This window comes from Falco peregrinus, chromosome 3 (genome assembly GCF_023634155.1).
Source record: "Falco peregrinus isolate bFalPer1 chromosome 3, bFalPer1.pri, whole genome shotgun sequence".
Taxonomy (NCBI): domain Eukaryota; kingdom Metazoa; phylum Chordata; class Aves; order Falconiformes; family Falconidae; genus Falco; species Falco peregrinus.
This window is the reverse complement of record NC_073723.1, coordinates 68846104-68867017: the sequence shown is the minus strand read 5'-3', so window position 1 is coordinate 68867017 and position 20914 is coordinate 68846104. Positions and strand designations below refer to the sequence as shown.

The window sequence follows — 20914 nt, the reverse complement described above, 5'->3', positions numbered from 1 at the left end:
GGAAGGGGGGGCGGCGGCTCCCCCGCGCCGCCCTTCCCGGGCCGCCCTTCCCGGGCCGGGTACCCCCCGCCCGGCACGAAGCCGCCGTCCCGCGGTAGGGCCGGCCATGGCGGCGGGCGGCGGCGGGGCTTTCCCTGGCGCCGCCGAGGTCGGGCCGTGGCGGCGTTTTGCCCCTGCGGCTGTCGCCGCCGCCCGTCGGCCCGGCCGTGCTGCCGAGCCCAGGTAATAGTCTCCCTGCCCGGCTTGAGGAGAGGCCGACGGCGGGCGTCGGGCGGGTAGCTGGGCTCTGCCCCCTGCAGCTGCCTGCCTGGCCTTTCTCGCCGTGTCCGTGGTGGGTGGTTTATTGTTTGTCCTTAACTCCCGAGGTTCCTTTGGGAGACCTCTTCCACCCGCCCCGACGGCTCCGTTTTGCAGCTGTAACCTTGCCGCAGCAGTGGCCCAGTCCCTCATGGCCCCGGCGCTCTCGGCCCTGGCCCTGGCCCTGTGGCGGGGGGTTGCCTGTAGCGGTGACAGGCCTTGTGACAGGCCTTGTGACAGGGAGCGGGCCTTTCCTGCTGTGGGGAAGGTTAAATGCCCTGTTTCCTGTCTGGGTAGTGGGGCTTAAACTTGGGTATGTGCTTGAGCTTAGAGGAGCTAGTGTAATAAGCAGTAGCCTGTCTACAAATTACTAGCTAGCTTAGTGGCTAATGTATATGTATGTTCAGGGTAGTTAGGCCTTTGTAATGAATGGGAGGATTTCATTGTGGAAGGTGTGATTAGCTTAGCTCCTAGAGTACAGGTTCAGTTTCCAAAAATGTAAAGCACCAGTCTTGGAAACAAAATTGAGGAAGTATTTTTTTTTTTTCTTCCTGCTAACACATTTGTACAACCTTGAGTTTCATAGCTGTTTCATTCCCCCTGTTTTTTTAGCTTGTAAATGGCATGGATAATACCCACCTTTTAAAAAGATTTTGGAATTGTTAGCAGAGGGAGAGAAAAACAGACTTCAAAACGTTACTGTCATTTCTGTTTATCCCCCAGCTGTGCTTTCACTTTTGGAGGAGTAGACATGTTTTGTTACAACTTAAAACTTTCTCTATATTCTTTGAAATTGATTTGTTCCCTGACCAGCAAAAAAACAGTAGTCACGTTGTGAGTGCTACAGGGTATGAAGGTGAAAATACTGGTACAAAACTCAGTCCCGCAAGTTGAAAGCTAATGAAATAGCACTTGAGGTTGCGTTTCTAAGCAAGAGCATCTCAGTTGTTACTAGAAGCCTAAAAAGGGGAGTAAATGCCATCATTGATTTTTAACTCAGCCAGGCAAGGTTTGTCAGGGTGGTGTAAAAGCATATTGTTAATACTAATTTCAAGTCTTAGTACACACAATACCTGAAAAATAGTTTATGCAATGGGTTTGCTGCTGTTTCTTTATACCTTGAGAATATTTCTGTTTTGGAAGATGCAAAAACTTAGTACTTTTTTTGAATTGAAGCTTATATAGGTTACAATAGATACTAAGTCAAAGTTTTCAAGGGGTGTGTAGGCAACGTGTCACTTGAGAAATTCCTTCCCGGGATGAAGAGGGCAAGGAGCAGTTAAAAAAGAGAGCAAGGAATGAATACAGGCAATGCAGGTTATGCTTGGACCAGGTGAAGTGTGTTGTAAAACTCCAGGATCCAGTTCCTGATCTGAATTATTCCTGTACCTGGAATCTGTGTAGTCATGACACTATAGGGTATGGCCAAACTAGGTATTTTTTGTGCTTTCAGCATAGGTACAGAACAGAATAGCCTGGGACGTGGTGTCCAGAAAGATACAGAAGTGGTAGTTCTGCTGCTGTTGAATATGATTTGTGCCTCTAAATCCCTTTAATAGCTTCTAGAAAATGCAGTTTGTTACAGCCTCATCTAATCATCTAAGTGTGCTTCTTAATAAGAGTAAAACATTTGCTTGACCTCCAGGACGTATTTGATATACAGTTACTTTTTTTGTGATTGTTAATTTTATTAGTCTTTCAGTGACTGGTACCCAAGCTGAAACGTGCATGTCTTTTTGTGTTACGTTTATAACAATTCCCAGTAAAACTTTAGGGATTTTTTTTTTTTTTTTTTACATAGCACAGTTGATAATGTATGGCAGAGTTGTTATTTTCTTCTGATTTTTATTTTTGAGTATAAATCAATGTTAAATCAAGAGCAGTGTGTGTTAAATGTGCATGGTACCCGTGTACTTAAATATCATATTATCATTTTTTTTCCCTCAGCAGGGTTGGTTGGTTGATTAGAAACCCAGAGTTGGATTGGCCAGGTGTTGGAAAGTCAGCTGGCAATACAAACTCTCACTAATAGAGTATATGGGGAGCTCTGCCTGTTTGGTGGTATCAGTGGATGTGAAGTATAAGGATTTGATTAAGACTGAAACTCCATGTGAATATTTCTATGTGGTTTAATGATAGTATTTGTAATTACATCTTACAAAGTTCTTACTATCAGAAAACTTGGAAAATGTGGCCAGTTGGATTGCAAGATTTTGTGTTAGAAATATGCAAAGTTGCTTTCTTTAGTAAAAGTAATTTTGGTCCAAATTGTTATGTGTTAATGAGCAATAAAAACATTGATGCCCATCTTGCCTGTTGAACTAACACTTGTGGATTTATGAGTAAATTTAGCAGGGGAAAATCTGAAATGAGACTATACATTTGTTTCAAATATGATGCTGTTGTGTAGTTAAGGGAATTCTTTTTGAGCCTTGTCAGTTTTGAGGAAGTTTCAAGGTATTGTTTTATTTGATATCTTTTAATAGCTTAGCAAAGTTGGATGGATCAAAAATGTCTCTGGAGTGATGCTGCAAAACAGGAGATTAGTCAGTGAGTTTGACTTACTGCAGGGGCCGATCTGGAGCTTGATTATGGTGGCTGCAGTGGTGCAGCTGTCTAATGTTAATAGATCTCTGTTGGATTCAAGCTGATGTGGTGATGCAACACTATTCCCTTCTGACTACTGCAAGAGATTAATTCTAGGCGAGACACCTGTGAGTTTAAATCTGATAACTTCCTGATGTCAGGTATTTTAACTTGGAGATAATTGTTCAAATTTGTGAACTGATAATAGTAAGTTACCATATGATGTGTTCCTTGAATCTTGGCTCAGTTGAGACATGGCGTCTCGGTGTGCCGAATATGCATATTTATTCATTTAGTGATGATATGACTCCTAACAGCTTTTTATTTTTAGAAATAGGTCAAGGAGCTTTTCTGCCAGGCCTGGGGAATGTTCTGGAACAGTAAATGCTGGAATTAAAAGTCTGTATTTGACACCTTCCATAAAACCAAGGCCTAATACGTGTATTGAGAGGTGAGTATGTCTTTAGTTTAGGAGTAAGAGTGGAAGACCCCTTGAAGACTATAAGCCATCTTTTGGCTGCTTACAATTACTGTGTTCGTACCTTGGAGGTTTCAATTTCAGATGTTCTGAGTTGAAAAATTTGCTTTCCTGGCCTACTTGGTGACTCTGTGTTGACCTAATGTTTTCTGGCATGGTTCTCCCTTGCCTCCTCTCCTAAGTTCATATGAAGTATGTAGGTTTTACAAGTCATATGAAGCCTTCAACAATTGCTTTGCAAATCATGGGCTGGGTTGAGAATAACAATTTTTATTCTATTACTTCAATAAAAGTCAGTTTGGAATTAAGCTTTGGATGTTTCTCTTCATGCTTGTTGCTTTGTATAGAGAGGCTTAGGATGGTGGAGTGGAATGAGGGGGTTGGAATAAAGTGGCTGCTGCATATTTGCTGTGAGGTAAATGTTTCCATTTGGCAGTGAAAGGGTACTTTTGATATAATCATGAGTTGTTTTCTTGTTGAAAATTAGTTAATGCTTCTACAAAAAAATCTAAGAATATGTTACATGAAAGATTAACTTATTTTCTTTGTTTTCAACATTTTGTGGCTTCCTGTGTAATCATTTCTCTGTTCTCCATTGGATGGCCAGTTCAATACCTAATACTGTTAGTTTATTGTGAAAGACAAGAGAAAAAAGAAAAAACAAGTCCTTTCAGCTTCATTCAAGGAAAATGAATATGGTCTGTTGAGAATTCTGAATCAAGCATATAATTTTAGCTAATATGCAGATTATAAAGGGATAATTTCCAAATTCTTGCTGGAATAAATGTACTAACTGCTTCGGGCTTACCGTGTTTCAGTTATTTTACATAATAACCATACAAGTTTTTGCATGGTTGCTTCTATGTTAGTGCAACTAAATTTCTGCGTTTTAATACAAACCTGGGAGTGCTGGCATTGTAACAATATAGCTTGAAAGCTATATGCTTCTGGAATAAAGTATTGTAAATCAGCAAGTGTTGTAAATGACACAGTAGTAAATGGACAAGAGGCACAGTTGAGGTATTGACTTTCACAGCACCTTATATTTTCAGTGGTGATTTTGATGTTACCATACTCTCATGCTCCAACATGTTAGTGTATAAAAAGCATGTTTTTTAATTTCTGTGCACTTACCAGATCCTACTGGAAGGGTATGAGGTTTCTGGCTGTTAATACAAAAATCACGGTGGCCTATCTCCAGGTTATGTTGTGCTTGTTGTACTTAGGCTAGCACCTGTATTTCAGGCAGCCTTACAGATGCACAGAAACATTAATGTTCTCAAGATGCCACTTAGCCCTTATTTTGAAATTCACTACATCTTTCTGTTGATGTAAATGAAAACCATATGACACCCCTAAACACACATAGTTTGAAGATTTTGATGAGGTAGGGTGTGATCTCAATGTTTTGCCAGGACATTTCTGTCCTGGTGCATCCTGAGACCTGACACTACACTCAGGAGAGTGACTATACATGGTTTTGGCGAATGCTGGTGGTTATGAACTAAAAGTTAGTCATGGTACTAGCAGTGAGAAACTGAAGTTGAATGAGGTAGTTTCATGTCAAACTGAGTTAAAGTTAACAAAGTTTAATGAAAATGCAAATCTGTAACTTTTCATGTAATTGTGCTGTGCCACTTGAATAGCTTGGTGTGAATTGCTTTAATTAATGTCTTCTAATGGAGACACAAATCAGAAACCAAACTGCATATTTACAAGCTGAGAAAAGTTTTGTTTTGCTCTGGTTTGGAATAAAAATTCTTTGCCATTGTCATTTCTGGAGTTTTCAGGCAAGTCTAACAGTATTTCTTTCTCTTGTTTTCCAGCATGCCATCAGAAATGCTGACGAAGATATTTTCCTATTTGGATGCTGTGTCCCTGTTGTCTGTTGGTTGTGTGAATAAGCACTTCTATCATCTAGCCAATGACAAGTAAGGAAGAGGAAAGCACGGGCACTAGTCTTAATCATGCAGCAGTTCAGTGTACCTGAGTTATGAGTCTTTCTAATTTAGTTTCACTGATGCCAGAGCAGTGATGCATGCACCTACTGGCAGTTACTGTGTTGGAAGCGTACTGCATAGCTCACAGTGCGATGTGTTGTATGGAATTCTAACTGTGCAAGCCCTGTTAAGTTTAATGGGGGTTACAAGGTGAAAACTCAATAGTGTGTTTTGAAATGTTGCTATTAGCATTTATTTTGTTGTAAAATTTGCATATATTAGTTTGTATTCACATGCACCTGCACAAGCTTTTTTGGTTTGGGCAATCCTTAGTGGTGTGTAGCTGATAGCTTTGTAGAATTGTCATAGCTTTCATAATTTTGAAGTCCTGCTTGCTTAGCTCTTTCATCAGGTTTTTGCAGAGCGCTTGATTTAGTCAAGGGGTTTAATAATGGGTTTTATTTGCTGCTCTTTCTGTCGGATTTTGGTGGCTTCTAAACGGAAACAAAAGGGGCAAAGATAAATACTGATGTGTTTTTTTATAAGTGATTGCTTATACAGAGTTCACAAATTGCTCCTACCAGTATCATGACAATTTTGTGGAAGGATCAAGAGGAGAGACCTTGGCTGGTATGCAATAACTAGGATGTCTGTGTACCCTTTTATCCTAGGATTCTACTGCATTAGTGTTGTTTAAATGAGAAAATGTCTTCCTATGTAGGAAGTAGCTGCATCTGGTATTCATCCATTTCTTATTTATTTGACAGAGCTTGTACACTGAATCAATTAACACTGGCATTGACACCTTTAGAACTGATGAATTTAAAGGGAAGGCCACAAAGAAAATTTTATTTTTTGAGGCTGTTAGCAAGTGCATGTAAATAAAAACTGTGTAGTTGACACAAATTATATATCTTAATATGTGTTTTCCACTTAAGGATAGTAATGTAGGATAAAATTGTGGCTGTTCAAGGGAAGCTGGTTTGTCTGTCCCAGTCTCAACAATGTCTGTTTTCATTTTCTAATCTCAACAGAGATTACTGTATGTGCACAAATGGGATTTGAAGAAGAGATACTTTCCCTTATCTAGGAGATTGACTGGTTCAGTGGGACTAGGTCAGTGCTCCCTGCTGGATTTCCATGGATCTTTTCGAGACTCTGAATCTTGCAGTGAATTAATAGACGTTTTAACTGAAGTCCCTGCGTATCTCTGGCAAATCTGATCTTTGTTTGTTAGGCAGAGTGTCTTTTTGGGGATATTTCTGTTGTTCTGGATTTACAGGATGCTATCCTTGATGCAACAGGGCCATCAGCCTTTCATTGTGATATATCTGTGCTGTCTAATGCAGTGCTTTGTTTTTGGACTCTTCACAGAATGTCTGCACTTTAGCAATTCCTTGGCACTGATGTCTTCAACGTAACTGTTGAAGGCAGGGAAATTTTTCTGACCCACCTTTCTGCACCCTCCTTGCCCCAGTGTGTGGTATTATTCCAGCCTTCCTGTCATGCAGTAGGGGAAGCTCGCATAGGTGGTCTGTCTGAAAGCGTGAGTATTTGATCACCAGCAGAAAATGCCTGTATAGGAGGAAATGAGAAGCCAGAACACAGGGGAAGATCTTTTTGCCTGGCCCAGATGTTTTTGCTGTTGTGGTGAAGTGATGATTGACAGTGGTGCTTGTGTGATTCTGGCATTTGAGTTAGCAGTAAAAGCTTGGGTTGGCTTCTTGTAACAACATCTAATAGGCCTTGAGATTAACATTATACTTAACGCTTTGAAGCATGAATGGCGCATATTCTATGGAAGGGGCAAATGGTTCCCTGTTGGATGCCTTTTTGATTTGTCTGCCCTGAATTTTTTGAAAGTTTAGGGTGAAGGGGCAGTGATACCTCCCTAAATATTTGTTATTCCAAGTCACCCTAGTTTTTCTCCTCTGCCTCCCTGCCCTGACTGAATTTTTGAGCTTCTGGAACTGATTTCTCATCTGGTTGCCTAATGTTGTTTTGGGAGAGGAAGAAGCAATATGTAACAGAATGAGGAAAAGGGTGGTGGATATTGGTGGCAAGTCTGTCTTCATTCAGCTTGCATCGCCTGAGACTGTACCTTCAACACGCAGGAAATGCCTACTACTAACCCCTGTCTTTTCAGCGTCTTGCAGCCAGAGACTGAGTACCTGCCCTTGAAAGAAAGGATGTCTGTCTTGGGAAGGGATTTCTAGTTAACAGGAGAGGGTTATAGGAGGACATCTTACTGGACTTTTTAGGCTGAATAGGACCAGTTGGATGATGCGCAGCTCAGTTTCCCCTAAAGATGGTGTATCAAGGACATCTCTGCTTTTATCATCCTGCAATTCTTAGCTGCTTTGGAGTTAAATGAGAAATTCTTCCCTCCATCAGAAATGTTCTATACTATCTGATAACTGGGTTGTCTTTTCTGGTCTCAAAATTGAAGTGTCGTAAGTCTTTGTTTTACTTGTGGGATTGTTCTTCATGTTCCCCCCCCCCCCCCCCCCCCTCAATTTTGGTGAAAGGAAAGTCAGAAGCTCATGTTGACTATGAATCCCCCTTTACTAGTCATAGAGGCATATGGGTCTGTGTGTTTTTAAACAGCTTTGACTCAGAAAATATCAGTGGGAGATTGTACATATATCTGCAGAGCAGCAGGCTGGAAGGTTTTTGCAGAATTCCTGAGTATGTTTCTATCGTAACAAAGAGCTTGGCTCTCAATACGTGGGGATTTATTCTCAGCAGCTGATGAAGTAAGAGTATTTTTCATGGCTAGGAGGCAGTGTGGGATGGATTCAGTCCTTGAATGCTTTAATGCTTTAAGGGGGAGAAAAATGCATTACAAAGCATGTTAGCGTAAGTTTGCCTGGAGATGAGTGAGGACTGGTAAAGGTAATCTTGTTGATAAATGGTAGAGAATTTCTCTTGAGAATTTGTTTCTGTTGCTATTAATTTTCTTCAGCGCAGTTACGTAGACTATGTGGTTAGCACTTTAAAATTGGTAAACATACCGGAAACCTTTATTTACAGATTGTTGTTTGAATTCTTGTAACCTCTTGTACTCAGTATTCTGTGAACTGTCCTAGAGGTACTGGAGTGTGGGAGGCAGAAAGGTGACCTCATATTTTTCCTAACAGGAAAGGGTTGAACCCATCATTCCTGTTGTGTGTTTCTTTGATGTCTTCAAAAAGACATGTCTTCTTCAAGCTCTTCAAAAGAGAGTGCAGAAGAGATTGATATGGCAGTGGTACTACCACTAAACATAGGTAATTGTCCTCCACCCTGCTTTGAGCTGCATCTGTGTGAGAAACTTGGAGTCCAGTTTGCCTCTGTTGAGTAAGAGGTATTAAAGAACTTTCCACTAGCTGATTTAGTGTGAGGAGAATGCATCATTGCTTTGGGGTGGAATTTTCAAAACTCACTGCTTAGCCTTAAGCAGTTTTCACTTAAGTCACTGAGTATGGCTGTGCTGTCTCAGAGCTTCAACCTGGATCCTGTATTTTCAGGAAGACAGGCAAGACTTACCTTTTCTTTGTTTCCTCACGATAGCTTTCTCTCAGATATCTACTGTTTTGTTTTGTTGTGTTTTAATCTGCTTCAGTGAGTGTCTGTGAAGGAAGTAGTACCATATGGGGAAGGAGGGCTTTTTGAAAAGTGCATACTCTAGGCTGCTGTTGAGAGGTGTAAAACGGTGGGAAGTTCCCAATATCTTACTTTTTGGAGCACTAGTCGAACATTTTGTGTATATGTAATTGAGATGCTTATCAACTTATTGTAAAAACTGACTGAATAACTTTTTCCCCCTCCTGTAGTAAAGCAGGAAGTCATTAAGTGGATCTCATTTGGTATGTATAATCCAGAACAAGAAATGTGTTCAGAGATTCCATATTCTTTGAGATAACCTAGTAAGCCCATGAGAAATGCTGGCATCTAGCATCTGTTGGTTCCTGAGCCTTCATGTTTGCACCAGGGAAACTGACCTCATATGACTTGTTGGAAGGTCAAAATGGGGAAAGTGTACAACTGCACCTCAGCATTTTTTGGACTAGTACCTAGGTGGCTATAATTTCTGGTCTTCTATAAACTTAGATTTAGATCGAGCCCAGTTTGCAGATAATCTAGGACTTTTTATTTTTCTGCTAACATGCTCAGGTAGCTGAGACATGCATATAATTAATATTTATTTATAATAAATATTTATATTTAATATAATTAATATTAACATGCATATAGTTAAGTAACTATTCTTGCAATTTATACAATTTTCCTCTTTAAATTTATTTTCAGTGGAATCTGGCTGAAAATCTATTCAAGTTGTTTTCAACCAAAAAGGACAATTCGGGAAATGAAGTCTGAACAGACAGAAACTGTTTCATTGGGCTGTACTGTTCTACATGATAGAAAACCTGGGTACTGGAAGAAAGAATACATCTTCAAACAAATAGCTGCTGTCAAAACTAGAGTAATGCAACTTGTTAAACCTGTAGATTCTTATACAGGTGTTCCATGTAAAGCCAAAGAAGCTATAAAGTAAGAAATACCTTGTCACAGATTATGTTTACTTGAGAACAATGTACAGAGTATGAACAGCTTTGGAAATGCTGGGAGGGATATGGAAATGTGTATCATAATGAGAAGAAACAATGATAGTTTATAATGACCTAGCCTGAGAAACATAAATAGCAGTTAGTAGAAATTTAAAAATTCTGTTGGAAGCATATAAGTTTTGTCACTTGGAGAATTTTTTTAAACATTTCTCTCCCCTCTCAATTTCTAAATAACAGAGCTTCTGGCTTGAGTTGGATAATTGTTCTAAAGGACAAAAATGGAAAGGAACATGTAATGGAGAAGGCAGACCTATCATTTAAAGACACATCTGTTGCTATACTTTGGTATGGTACAAGTTGGCCATGCTTAGACATCCTGTCAACCCTAAAACTATTCGGACTTATGCCATTGCTTCCTGACCAAAGCAGAGCTCCCAGGAAGAATGGGTGAGTTTTTTACAGAGGATTTTTGAGGTTTTTTTGGTGCAACTGGTTGATTATGTGGCTGTAGGAGCTATCTAACCTTGGTTTGACTTAACAAGTTTCTCCTTTCTTAGAAAGCCTCTCTGTAGCGTTTCTTCCAAAGTATATGTCCTTCTCTTCATTGGTAGAATTTTTTAGCAAGAAATAGTTATAATCCAGCAAGCTATGATGTTAATTCATAAGTTAATGTCACTTCTAGCATGCAAGACACAGACTGATAGGTCCTGCTTTGGAAAGTTGAATCTGAGGCATAGATACAAATAAACAAAACAAACATGTAAATCTAGCACAATTTAATGTGAGACATTTAGATTGGAACAGTTAATGTTTAGATGGCTGCAATTGAGTAATCTATGTTACTAATGTTTATTTTTTCCTGTCTGATAGGTGTGTATGTGAATTTAGGGAACTTGTGACTGTGTGTACAATATAAGTATGTGCATATAAAAAAAAAAACAACTAGTCCACAGCACGATGTGTGATAGCTGTTGTTCTGTAAATTAAGTACATACAATATTTTTCTGGCATTATATTCTGATAAAGGATGTTTAATTTAGAAGTGTGTGTTTGAGGTGTGTATGTATTTTGTTGCTGTCAAGGGATTTTCCATATGCCTGTGTCCTATGAGTCATTTTAGTATATGCAGTATCACCTACATGCTTCTTACACAAAACCCCTTGCAGCAGAGCTCTGAAAAGAGAGAATTGTTTTTCACTTACAAAATGGTGGTTCCTCAAGCAGAAGCGAATTATTTGCCTAAAAAACCCCCAACAAACCAAAACCGAAATCAAGAGAAGCCTTTTGTGTAAAGTCAGCTGAACAAATCTTGCAGTTAAATTACGTGGGAAATGTAGTGGTTTTACCAAGATGATGATTCATATATAGAAAATAGTAAAAGAAAACTTGCAGGCAGTTAGTCTATTTGTTTCACAAACTGTTAGTTGTTAGAGCTTGTGAATACACATGAATGTAATGATTTCACTAATACCAGAATGTTAAGACTATAAGGAGCTAGTGGAGGGACTTTGGGAAAGTCCCTTTGTTTATACCAGCTTGATTTACTTAAGATGGAAAGGGTTGATGTCCCATCCCTGCCCCAAATCTTACAGTTCAAGGTAATGCATCAGTTGCTGTCTTGTATATGATGTGTATAATGGTAGGTGATACTACTGTGATACTTTTGGGGTATCTAGGAACAGTTTTGAATACAGTAAGAGCTTAAAGTCTGCAAAGGGTTTTAGAAAGCATTATTTCTCCATTCTGAAAAGGTAACGCAGACACTGCTTTCTGCTCTTCTTTATGCATCGTTAGCCAGTAAGAACACCTGTGAACTATGCACTTTTTGTTAAAGGGTATTATGTAGCTAAATTGTTTTAATTACAGGCAAAATCTAGAAATAATTTTCTGAAAGCTTCTGTTAGAGGAAGCTTTCTGGTTTTAATTTATTATATGTACAGTTTGATCCTTTCCTTGGAATTTTGCTTCTGTGGAGGAAGAATTTACCTTCTTAATAGCTTGCTTCATACTGAAAAATGTTCAGTGATTCAATCTAGTACCAACATAGTATTAAAAGCAAATTATAAAGTAATTCTATGGCTATTTGGAAATATTGGGCAAGCATTTCATTTTTTCTTTTAAGTGGTATATCAAGCCACTCTATGGTGGCTTTTGTTTCTTTTCTTGCTAGGTGTTGAGATCCTGCTAGTATGCCGTATTTGGAAGTAAAGTTTATGACTGTGTGTGCTGTGCTGAATGCTTTCAAAGCAGTTTTCATCATGTGTTGTTGGTCAGACTAAAGAGTTAAAGATGAAATTAGGCTGAACTTTCACAAAAATAAGGAGACATAGTCTTGTTGCTGTATTTCGTATGTTCTTTTCAAAGACCTCGTCGACGTTCCTTCATTGCCGAGTACCATCTTGCTAACCTGACTGAAAGTAGTGTAGCAATTGGTGCTGATAAACTTGTCCAGCTCTTCAGCCTGAATCCAGGACTCCTAGTAGGAGTCTGGAAGGTAAGATAACATTTTCTTTCAGTACTTTAGTATGACTTGAAGAATCAGATTCTTTTGCCTTGTAGTTTGGAGTTTTTGGAGTGTTTGGGGCTTTGGGGATTTTTTTTTTCATCTTAATTTAGTCTTTGGATTTTGAAAGAACTTGTTCACCTTAACAACAGAAAAATCCAGGTGGGGACAGCTAGTTGATGAATGATTATATTCTAAAGAGCTGTGGCAGGAGTGTCTGTAATTTTCAAAAAATCCACTTAAAAGAACAGTTATGTGACAGATACCGTACTGATCTTTTTTGTTTGTTCTGCTGTATTTATTTTACAGTCTTCACATGCCAAAGTTTGATATCCTAAAGATGTTTTAAATAGAACAGTTTGAGGAGAGGTGTGCTTCTTCCCCCAACTCATGCCTTGCCCGGTCGCCATTGCTGGAAGTGATGAATTCCCACAAGGCAACTTTGCTAGTAGTTTCCTTTAATTTACATCACTAGATAGTCATATCCTGCTGCAGCTGTAGGAATGCTGTAAATGGGGCTCTTTCAGGGATATTCAGTTCTTGGTATTAAGTGTCTAAGTGAAGTGGCTAGCTTCTGTATGCTGTGTGTAGTGATGAATGTCTTTCAAGAGCAGTGTGGAACACTGGAAATAGGCTTCCAGAGCACCTAACCATATGCAACTTCAGACAGACACCAAGGTCGCAGTGTGTATTGAAGTACAAGGATCTAGATTCCTTTAGAGCAGAAGTCTACTTCAGATGTTCTGCTTTTGGGCTGAATTCAGAGGTGGCAGCCCTTTCTTCCTCCCCCAGCTATGTTAATGACATAGACCTACATTGTTTGGCACTGGCAAGGGACTTCCCTCAGGGACTCTGGGAACAGTTGCTCTAAGCTGCGTCTCATTTTCAGCTGGAAACTTTGGCTACCTCAATGTGCACAATCACCAGAATTGTTTAAACGACAGAAGGGATATATGTTTCACCCTTTACTTAAAAGGGTCCATTTTCTAGAAATCTCGAGACTGGCTGACCTACATGAGCCTATTATGGGTTGTCTCAGTCTATGAAAAGCTCCAATAAGTGAGTAGCCATTTCATTTTTATCTTCAGAAGTTCAGTAGATTGGTGTTCCAGTGTTGGTGTATCTGGTCTTGCTAGCACATTACCCCTTACCATGCTTGGAAGGAAAACTCTTTCAGCACCTGGAAATGGTTCAAACTCTTTCAGCACCTGGAAATGGTTCAATTGTAACTACATTTCACAGAGTTTTGAAGCATAGTGTGCCTCAGTCTACTGTATTTTTCCTGCTTAATTTTTTCTGAACAGCTGTTCTTATCATCTCTGTGGGCAGAGTAATGTTAGGCAGTTATCTGTAGATGGGTGTAATATTGCAGATGCTACACATCTTGTTTTTTCACACATAGCTCAGCTGTGTAACAGAAATTGTTGATGCTAGTAGTTTTGACAACCAAGGACAGATTATGTGGGCCTTCTGGTATTTGAATAGAGAAAGACTGTATGTGTTTCGTAAATTTTTGTCATTGTATTTTTTATAGCTGTAATTTTGCACTACAAAAGTACAGGCATAGCTAAAAGAAAAATATAAAAAATCAAGTAGAGGTTACAACTTTGTTTGGTAACCCAGAGAGATGAAAACAATAGTTGCCCGCTTTTAAGGACAGTAATAAACTGCTGGCAGTGAGTAATGTTGCTGTTGACTTACATGTTTGCAAATGTAGGACTTAAATGCATTTTTCTTGGGGGGGTGAGGAGCTCAAATCCTAGCAGTTTGTCTTCTTGAAGTAAATAGATACCGTTACCTCTGTCTAATTCTCACACTGAGCTCTGAAATTTTCTTTGAGCTATATAGGCCTATAGAAAGAGTGGCTTATCAGTACGTGATCTGGTGAAGACATCTGGCGTTTTACTTTGAAATTGAGTGTTTCTTTTGAATAGCTCTGTATTCCTCACTGATGTTAGTCCTCTTTGCTGGTAGTTCCTTAAATATGAGCATAAGCTTGCTGTTTAGGTGTTTAGCTGCTGGGAGTAAGCTGACCCTTTGTAGATGTCCATTTTAAAGTGGTAGGTAGAAGCTAGAGAAGCATGGATTGCGGCGGATAACTTTTGCCCTGGCATAGCTATTTTCCTTTCCCTTTCCCCATAATATAGAGATGCCGTGATCTTTTACAAACATTCTGTAGTCTTGTGAAAAGACAGTGGCAGTTATAGGAGTCTTAAGTGTTAAAGTAAACCATGATTAACATTATTACGGTAACTGCCAGAGTAATAAGCAGCAGCATTTGTCTATGAATTTTAACGCTCAGAAAGACCTTGTGGGGAAAAAATATTCTAGATGAAAACACATCTACTTTAATTAAATTTTCAGGACAAAAATGAAATTGCTTTTGTTCTGGTGAGTCTTCATTATCATCAACTTCTTGAGAGAAGCACTTTGGGTTCTGCTACTGTGTAAGTGTTGGTTTCTCCTTTGTGGTTAATAAAGGTAACGTTTTGAATAAAGTCTGTGAGTTTTACAGTTAAAATTGGCTTCTGGTTAGAAGTTTATATTTAGGCAGTAATTATTTTTGTTTAATATAAACAATAGTAACTTTATACAAAGTTGTAGAAGTATTTTCATACTAAAATGTTGCCATTGTTATGATATTAAGGAGACAATTTAGTCACAAGTGTACTAGTGCTTGATGTATTGAGCAAGTTCAAAGTATAGTGCCCATATGTTCTTCCTTTTCACAAGTACTTTTTAATTCCTTCTTCCTATCTGAAAGACCTAGAAAAGAGGGAGACATTTGAGGCAGTAGGAAACTAATCTTCAGCTGTGTAAGAGGGGAGAGAAAAATTCTAGTCAACTGTTAAGGTGCCTGCATTTATCTTTCAGTCCTATTGAAAAACTAGGTGAATTTCCTGTGAAGTATCTGTGTATATTGCGGTGTATAATATAATATCTGTTTATACACTGTAAATTGTTTTAAAAGAGAGTTTTTTAGCTTTAGAGGATGATTCTGGGGATTTATTTTCCCTCCAGCTTACCTCCTCAGCTTTCTGCTCAGATACTGTTGTATCTACTGCTAGTCTTATGTGCCTTCTATAACTCAGTATAGCTCTTTTCACACAGAAGGTGAAGCTTAACACTGTCTCTCTTGCTACCAAATAGGATGCTATGTAGAAGCTGCTCAGTTGCCTCAGGTGTTTGGGCTCTTATGCTCATTTGTGTGCGGTAGTTTATCTTCTACGTTAAACACAGACACAATTATTCATTAACTGTTATTCCAGAGAAGTCCATAGCTAGTTGGCTTTTAGATTTATTTTTTTGTATGTATATGCGTGTATGTGTAAACAAGTCCATATTTTTGAGTTTAACAGATGTACCTTTTAAAGTTGACTGCCATATTCTCTGCGTTTGGCTAGGCTGGCTAGCTGATTAGAGGTATTAGACAGCTGAAAAGAAATATGATGAACTAGAGATGTTTGATTTTCAAAAACATTAGTAAAGAAGAGAAGTTGTATCTTCTAATAATTTTTTTCCCCTTCTTACAACCTCTCCTAAGATGATAGTCTCAGTGTAAGGCTATTTAGCATATCTCTTTCTATTAAGTAATTCCCACTTGCTTAATTCTGTTGTTGGTTTTTTTTTAAGTCAATATGACCCTCCACCTAGTGAACCTGTATTGGATGATGTGGATCCAGAATATGGACTGCATGGCTACAATATGCATCTAGATATCCATGGTGGGAGCTGCACCTACCTGTGTGAAAAATTCAGGAGCCTCTTCTGCAGAAGAGGTAGAATTGACAGAACAGTAACATCTGTTTTTAAAATGATCCCTGCTATTATGTTTTCTCTATTATATCCAATATCTCTGTTTTAAGGAGAGAAATTGAAATGGATTTTTAAGAGTAAGCTATCTTTTTGTTCGTTGTGTGGTTTTTTTAATATCAGCATGGTGTGTTGTACGGTGTCATAAGCTTGCTCTATATGAAAGTCTATCTGCTGTTACATTGACACAGTGTCAGGCCTGAGATGGTAAATTCTGCAGATTGTCAGGATATTTTTGTTCAGCTCAGTGCTGGGTTAGTAATGCAGTGGCACAGTTTTTGGTGCAGGTTGATACTCATTCCACTTGTATACTATAAGAGAGAGTGATTTTGTCCTCATAAAGTTTGGAGACCTTTTCCAGTAAAATTCTTCTCAAATATACTTTAGGTGCATTGGCATATTAATTATTTAAATATACTTGTAAAAGATACTGTGAAGTTTAAGATTTATAGCTTATATTTAGGCTAACTTAAGGTTGCCTATTCTGACATTCTTTCATTGTGTAATAAAAAATTTTGGTGACTGTTTTTAACTGCTACTTTTTTTCAGTTCTTAGCATTTCTTTTAATGAGACATGATTGACTGTCCTTGCTGTTCATGTACAGCCCAATTTCATAATTGTAGTAGAGTTTTGCAAAATATATGGGCAATCTCTCTTGACTTAACTTCACACAACCTGGCCTACAGCTACACAGCTGTCTTTCTGTCAGCAGAGACAGATTTAAAACATTAAACTTCAAATTAAACAATTAAAATCAAACACTGCAGAATTTTTCTGGTAACAGTACTGATGAGCTTTCTGTTGATTTCAGAAAATACTGTTTTTGAAGACAGTAGAGGGCACTGTTATCAGGCTTCAGTGCTTTTACAGTGTTAGAACAAATTCCCCTAGGACAATTTTTTTTTTTTTTTTTAAATTTGTCTTTGATGACTTCAGGAACTGTCGTTTGGACTGTAGCCTTGTGCACAGTGTAGAGTGTTTTAGTCCTCTGAATTTGGAACATGCATGTTTCCAGATTCCCAAAAAGCTCCAAGTTTTAAATAGAGTAATAGGGTAAAACTTGAGTGAAATTCTATCCGTGTAGAAACTCTCCTGAGGTATTTGTTTAATACAGAAGTCCTCTTTATAGCCTCTTTTTTTTTTTTTCCCGCTGCAAATTGGCCAGAGGGTTGGGGTTTTGGTTTTGGGTGGGTTTTTTTTGAAAAAAATTTTTTTTTCAGTTGGATGTCCTGCTTTGTGTTCTAAAATGGTAATTGTATGCTCCTAGCAATACAGCTGTACAAGAGAAAGCAGTATGTGGCACACTTTCTTTGTTGATACCCCTTTTTGCCACTTAGAAGCTACTTCTGTTAAAGATTAAGCTGATGTTTATGCAAATTGTAGCAAATGTCCAGGAGCTACAGTCATGATGCCATCTCCCTTTGCTAGTTAGAGAATCTGTTTTATGGTCACGAGTGTTTTCTGAAATGTTTTGGTTTTATGTCCTTTAGCAGTATGACAGCAGCTAGATTCTGCTCTCACAGGACATCAGCCAGCTGAAGCCATGGTTGTGCAGGCAATAAGCTCATTTGTCATCTAGTCTCTTCCATGTACTTGAACAATAATTCCTTCCTGAAAATGCTTGATTTCTTCTATAATTGGTGTTCAAAAATGATGTAGTGAGACAGCTTATGGCTGTCTGCTGTCACATATCTTTGCGGTAATTTGTTGTTCACTCTGCTTTTGCTGCTAAACATGATGTTTCTGAATGTGGCCAAAAGTGTAGGTTTATCCAAGCTGGTTGTATTTAATGGTTTGCACTTTGGTTTTAGGCTCTGTTCTAATGATACTGTTTGTCCCATTTTTCTGGGAGGGCTCTGAAGCATCAGGCATAGTTAAGAACTCTTGCTATTTGTTAAAATTCTCTACTGATCCAGATTTATTTTAAATTGTGAATGTGACGTGACAATGACGCTTTTCACGACCTGAGACACAGATCAGTTGTCTGCTGTTATCCTGGGGTTTTATATATTTGTTTCCATTAGGAAGCTGTAGACACTGCTAGGTTAACAATGCCCATTTGTTAATCTGCAGAATAACCAAATTATTTGTTCACATTTATTTTTATTGTTGTCTCCTTTTATTAGTGTTTATTAATGTTGTCTTTCATTTTGCTGCTTTATTTTTAATTCTTTCTGCAAAATTCTTAACATTAAATTACAGACGTTACATTGCAGTTCATTGAACCAAGTGGATGGAGTATATATGGCTTCAGATCTTTTTTTTTTTTTTTTTTCCTGTTAATAATACTTGCACTGCAGTATCTAACTGTTTTGCCACTCTGTTTTGGTTGCTTTTTAGCATTTTATTTTATACTTCCTTCCATTTAAACAGAATTGGTAATATGGTCTTGTTGACAGATACTGTAGGGTGAATACACTAAATACTTTCAAATTAAATTTGAAAGTATTAGAAAACTTTTCTTGTTTTCAGGAAGTTGTGACAGGCTTTTCATATGACTCATAGAAGCCATGAATAGTACATCTAGCTTTTTAATAAACATTCTTGAAATATGTTTACCTAGGTTATCAATTTTTTAAAGCATAGCTTTGTAGCCATGTGGTGGTCTAAGCTTTGACTTTTCAGCGTTACTCCTTGCTGATGTGTTGGCCTGGCAAAATATTAAGGGTCATTTTTGTGTGTTTAGAACTTTTTCAAGATTTGTTTGTAAACCATGGCATCATGTATTTGACATGGTTTTGCTTGACCTTGATGATGAATTTGTGAGTTTAAATGACTGTTTTGGCATGTTAAGGGTAGTTGTTGCCACCAGAATTAGTGTTAAGCACAGTCTTCCCTGTCAAAATAACAATCAAATTACAACTTGCAACAAAGGCTTGGTTAGCAAGGCAGACTTGCTTGGCTTTTAGCTAAAACAAGTGCCTTTGAACTATTAAGCTATTTGTTTGTTTCCTCTGAGATGTGTCTAAATGATATATGTTCTCTATGTTGGTACTCCCTTTATTTGGAAATACTTGTTCCCTGTAACCTATACTGATTAAAAGGCTGCTTTGCTGCTATACGTGTTGTGCATAAACTCTGGACTAGATACTATAAGGGAATAATGAAAAAATTCTAGATGAGACTGTAGAAAGCCCTGTCCAGTTTGCTCCCTCTGTGGTTCCCTTGGTATGTTTAACATAGCGTGCTCTGCCCTTTAATTTTCTTTTGTCATGTGACTGGGATGAGGAAGATGAGATTTCAGTACTTAGCACTTTGTGCTTCTTGCTAATTTCTAGGCATACTTCTTTCTTCTGGATATGAGTACTGCAACAGAGCTTTTATATTAAAAAAAAAAATTATAAAGACTGGATTAACTAACCCATGAATAATAAACTTTGAGATTACTGATCTGTGTCACCTATTTTCATTCTGGCTTAAAGTTAAGAAATAACTGCCATAGGGGATTTATAACTTATACCTTAGCCAGGTGACCCATCTGGTAGTGCACCAGTTCATGTTATTAATGCCATGCAATACCAGTGGTGTCCTGGGCTTCAGTAATTTATTACCAGTATGCTTTTTTCAGTCTGTTATTATTCCATTTCTTTTGAATGAGTGAAAGGAATAACTCCTTCCATTCAAATCTGAATTGCAGGTAACTGAGTGGTCCTTTGGAAAAAATGCTTGTTGACTTGATGTTGTTTAAAGTCTCTTGTATAAAAGCTCAACTTTAAATGCAGGCTTTCAGTGTTCACTCAGTAAAGCTTGACTGTTTATCTGAAATACTTCTGTTTTGAATGAAATCTTGTAATTGGCTTAGATTTACTGAGGTTTGTAACTGAACTGTTCGGGTAGGTATCAACTTAATAGCCTTTTTTTGCAGTTTGAGCTGGATCCTGAAATTGAATTCTGCTTACATTTTCCTCTGAGTTCTCTGGGACTTCACTGGAAGGACAGTGGGTGTCACTGTCTGGAGCGATGCATTTTCTTTCAACCATATAAAGTATTTCCTGGGCATAGTTGTGTTGGTTTCACTGTATTCGCACTTCTGTTCCAGATTGTGTCTGTACTGAAAAACCTGCTGCTTCTGTCCTCTGTCATGTGTTGGGCTGCTTCCTCCACACAGTAAGCATTCTTTCACTCCCTGCTTGTGAGTGATGTCTTTCCAGCATTGATTTATGGCCAGGCATCTCTTGAGAGTTGCTTGGCCCCATGGTACCAATTTGGAGGTTTCTGGCTTCTCTGGTAGACTGTGGGCTCTCTTTCTGTCACTTTGCCTCCAGCTGTCTGCTTTCAGCAGCCACGAGGCAAAGGCTTTTGCTGCTCCTTCACACAAGCTTTAGCTTTTTAACCTAAAGCTAGCCTTTCTCATGCTGCTTTTTCTGTCTGCAGTCTCATGCTGCTACTTGGGATTGATTGAAGAACCACAGGCAAAACACTTCTCTTCTTTCACTTTTGCCATTTGCATCTTAAACCTTTACAAGCCCCTTCAGTTACCAGCTTACCATCCAGGCCCTGCTACTGGATTCAGACAGTATTTTCCGGGGAATTCTTTGTCTCCCTTCCGGTCTGTCTCTTGAAAGTGCTAGATACTTAATTCTGTTCTGGGTGTTTTTGTTTGTTTGCCGTTTTTGTTTTGTTTTTTTTTTCTTCTTTTCTTTGAGGTCTCTAGTGCTTCTGTTTGGGATTTTTTTCTTTTTTAAGAGAGTATCCCTTGTTCAAGGGTATTTGTTTAAGGGAAGTCCTAGTAAGAAATCTGCTTGT

At 38.4% G+C, this 20914-nt stretch overlaps 1 protein-coding gene across 3 annotated transcripts in view; it reads left to right on the top strand.

The window, feature by feature from the left end:
- Positions 1-32: 32 nt before the first annotated feature.
- The window catches only part of FBXO15 (F-box protein 15), a 30103-nt gene continuing 9221 nt past the window's right edge, over positions 33-20914 (top strand). Inside the window, exons 1-8 of one of the 3 annotated variants that reach the window (XM_055798838.1) lie at positions 33-222; positions 3215-3334; positions 5188-5292; positions 9592-9834; positions 10089-10298; positions 12216-12345; positions 14719-14801; positions 15988-16133. In XM_055798838.1, coding sequence (XP_055654813.1) covers positions 107-222; positions 3215-3334; positions 5188-5292; positions 9592-9834; positions 10089-10298; positions 12216-12345; positions 14719-14801; positions 15988-16133 — 1153 coding nt within the window. In that variant the 5' untranslated portion in view covers positions 33-106. Of the gene's footprint in view, positions 223-528; positions 3012-3214; positions 3335-5187; positions 5293-9591; positions 9835-10088; positions 10299-12215; positions 12346-14718; positions 14802-15987; positions 16134-20914 lie in introns of those variants that run through there. The other 2 variants (XM_055798839.1, XM_055798840.1) reach the window with 2 other exon arrangements.